The 3,948-nt window shown below is 49.3% G+C and overlaps 1 protein-coding gene across 1 annotated transcript; it reads left to right on the forward strand.

Annotated features, from left to right (window-relative positions):
* The first annotated feature begins 1,873 nt into the window (after nt 1–1,873).
* LOC129765827 (uncharacterized) lies at nt 1,874–3,589 on the forward strand. The gene has a single exon (XM_055766262.1). The coding sequence runs from the start codon at nt 1,874–1,876 to the stop codon at nt 3,587–3,589; it is 1,716 nt and encodes a 571-aa protein (XP_055622237.1).
* The last annotated feature ends 359 nt before the right edge of the window (nt 3,590–3,948 follow it).

A 3,948-nucleotide genomic window follows, 5' to 3' on the forward strand; every position in this document is an offset into this window, starting at 1 on the left:
CCAGCGTTGGTTGTACAATCCGCTGAAGCAATCGGTCTTCAATCGCAAAGTAGTTCTAGTGCTATCGTTTCTCCACCGTCCGTTAAATTCATTGCCTCACCACTCGCGAAATCGTTTCGAAACAACTCGCAGTTGTTTTCGGTCGGTAACATCCCTTCCACTTCGTCGGTTGATTCCATTGAAAGTGAACATTCACCTCCCTCGAACTCCTATCAAAGTGCTGAAGTGAGTGAAAATTGTCGCCGTAAAACCGTTTTGCTGTCGACGGCAGCGATCAAAGTGAAAGACTCCGAAAACAAATACCATTTCGCCAGAGCCCTGCTGGATAGTGGCTCCCAATCCAGCTTCATCACCGAATCACTCTGCCAGAAGCTCCGCTTGAAGCGTACCAGGATCAACGCACCGATCAGTGGGATCGGCCAGTTTGTCGTGAACGTCCACTATGGAGTCACATTGTCGTTCGCCTCTCGCTTCGAAGATCACCACTTCAGCCTGGATTGCCTCGTACTACCCAAGTTGACCATGTCGTTACCCAGTCATCACATCGACGTTACGCGTTGGACGATTCCGCGTAACCTACCGCTAGCAGATCCCAAGTTCAACATCAGTCAAAGTGTCGACATCATCATAGGGGCTGAGTTGTTCTTCTCGCTCCTAGAAAATCAGCAAATTACACTCGCTGATACGTATCCGCTCCTCCAGAAGACAGTCTTGGGATACATCGTTTGCGGAAAGATCATGGATCCAGCTCCAGATCCACAGGCAATCCAAACCAGTCACGTCTGTACCGACGATTCGCTCGACCAGCAGCTAGAGTGCTTCTGGCAAATCGACAACTTTGACGTCGGGAAGGTCTACACCCCCGATGAACAACTCTGTGAAGACCATTTCCAACAAACCGTTGGACGTGACCACGATGGGAGGTACATAGTCCGTCTTCCGCTGCGGGAGGAGATGCTGCCACTGCTTGGGGATTCCTACCCAGTCGCACTCCGTCGATTCCAGTCCATGGAGAGGAAGTTCGCCGTCGATGAAAATCTACACGAATCATATCGAAATTTCATGCAGGAGTACGAAAGACTTGGTCATATGGAGGAGGTGATTTCATGCACGTCGCGTAGCCCACAGTTTTTCCTACCCCACCATGCCATCCATCGTCCTGAAAGTTCCACCACGAAAATAAGAGTAGTGTTCGATGGATCCTGGCGAAGCTCCACCAGTTTGTCGCTCAACGAAACACTTTTCGTTGGTCCTACAGTACAGCCAACTCTGTATTCCACCGTCGTAAATTTCCGCATGCATCGCTACGTCGTCACTGCCGACGTTGAGAAAATGTTTCGGCAGATATGGATCCACCCGGATGATCGGAAATACCAGCAGATTTTGTGGAGAAACAACCCAACAGAACCGATTCGGACATATCATCTGAAAACCGTAACGTACGTTCTCGCTAGCTCGCCTTTCCACGCTACTCGTGTGCTCAACCAGTTGGCCACTGACGAAGGAGAGCGTTTTCCATTGGCGGTTCCGGTGATTCGCAAGGGAACGTACGTTGACGACGTACTCACCGGTCACGACAATCGAGACACGCGTTGCCCCTCTGCGTGAACAATCCATTCCTCGGTTGGAGCTCTGTGCAGCATTGCTCGGTAGTCAACTCATCGACAATCTTCACCAAACTACCGAATTCGTCGTACCCGCAACATTTTGGACGGATTCCAGCATCATACTACACTGGATCAAATCACAGTCGAATTTCTGGAAGGTTTTCGTCTCGAACCGCGTCGCTGAGATACAACGCCTCACCAAGGGCTGCATATGGAGACACGTTCCAACCGAGTTGAACCCTGCTGATCGCATTTCAAGAGGGACAATGGCCGGTCAGATCCTGAAGGACGATTTGTGGTGGCATGGTCCGAGCTTCCTCAAAGACCCCGTCGATTGTTGGCCCGAGTGTGTGGTTTCGACGCCAGATGCTCAGGAATTACAGACAGAAACTCAGCAAGTAGTTTCGCTGCACAGCTTCATAGTCGATTCGTCGATATTCGAGCAGTTTTCGGATCTTGGTAGATTGGTCAAAGCCATAGCACGCTGCTACCGATTTGTTAACAACACTAAACTACCAAAAGGTAAACGAAAGAATGGAATGCTTTCCCCTGTGGAATACGAACACGCACTCAAGACGCTCGTTCGTCAGGCCCAACGTGCGGCCTTTCCTACCGAAGTTCGACTTTTTGAGAAGAATCAACAAGCAGTTGAACCCAAATTCGCGTCGAAATCACCACTCAAGAACCAGAATTTGTTCATGGATCAGTTCGGGTTGCTCAGGATCAGTGGAAGACTGAGAAATTTCAACGCACCTTACGACACTCGTTTCCCGATACTGCTACCAACTGATCACAGACTCAGCTGGCTGATCGCTCGATCCATTCACGTCCGCACACTGCATGCTGGTCCTTCGTTGCTGCTCGCTACCATACGTCAGCGCTTCTGGCCACTCCGGGGTCGACAACTCGCACGAAAGGTGGTACGCAAATGTGTAACATGCTTCCGGTGTCAGCCGCAGCTAACTCAACAAATCATGGCACCGCTTCCGTCTGTTCGTGTAACGCCTGCTAGAGTTTTCGAACACTGTGGGATGGATTACTGTGGGCCGTTTCTCGTGCGTCCGTTGAGTGGAAGGGGTGCGTCGGTGAAAATGTACGTCGGTCTTTTCGTGTGCTTAGTGGTGAAGGCAGTGCACCTTGAGGTCATCGCAGATCTCTCGTCGAATTCGTGTATTAACGCCGTTAGAAGGCTCGTCGCGCGTCGCGGTCGAGTGCGTGAACTACACTGTGACAACGGCACCGCATTTGTCGGTGCAGACCGAGAACTCCAATCGCTACGCAAGGAATTTCTTCGTCAATTTGATTCCGAGGACTGGAGGACCTACTGTTCAGAGAACGGAATCACATTTCGTTTCATTCCGGCTCGATCACCGCATTTCGGCGGGATTTGGGAGGCTGGAATCAAATCGTTCAAATTCCATTTTCGTCGCATCATGGGCAACCGTTCCTTTTCCGTGGACCAGTTCCTGACCGCAGCTGCCCAGATCGAAGCCGTCCTCAATTCTCGTCCTCTGTCGCCACTTTCCGATTCTCCCGCTGATTACTCCGCCTTGACGCCTGGACACTTCCTTATTGGAGAACCACCCTTTTCCATACCCGAACCAGACTTGACCGATTTGAACCCTAACCGACTCTCCCGTTTACAGGAGATGACACGCTCAATCCAAGACCTTTGGCGCTGTTGGAAACGGGATTATGTCAGCCAGTTACAGCATCGAACGAAGTGGAAACAGTCGTCTCCTGATGTCCGCACTGGTCAGCTTGTGCTCCTCAAGAAGGACTACTGTCCGCCGCTACAATGGCCGCTTGGGCGGATTGTTGAAGCCATTGCTGGAAAGGATGAAAGAATTCGTGTGGTCGTTGTCAAGACTGCTAGTGGAGAATATAAACGAGCGATCACGGAGATCGCTGTACTGCCGATTGATCCTGATGAAGAAGACAACACCGTGGCTGGACCAGGTCCAGTTAGAACGTCACCGTAGAACGATATGCTGGTTATGGTTGAAACGGAAGGTTTCAACGGCGGCCGGCATGTTAACGATAAACTTGAAAAAGAAAGAAATAATTAGAAACCTGAAAAGAAAAGAAAAATCAATTTAATGAAATTATGCACAAACACACTTACATCTAAAAATATATACTCACCTTTGAATTATACTCACCTTGTATCGATTTATACAAACTGTCAAATGAAAACACACACAAAAACAACAGAACTTATAAGACATTGAATCAATTGTAATCATCAAAAAAATTAAACTATCATTGAAGACGCACGCATCGTGTTTTACGCTCTCTCAAGAAAGGAAGTTTCCAGAAGATCAGTCGGAAAAGTGACCGA

The sequence above is a fragment of the Toxorhynchites rutilus genome, chromosome 2, assembly GCF_029784135.1.
Source record: "Toxorhynchites rutilus septentrionalis strain SRP chromosome 2, ASM2978413v1, whole genome shotgun sequence".
NCBI lineage: Eukaryota > Metazoa > Arthropoda > Insecta > Diptera > Culicidae > Toxorhynchites > Toxorhynchites rutilus.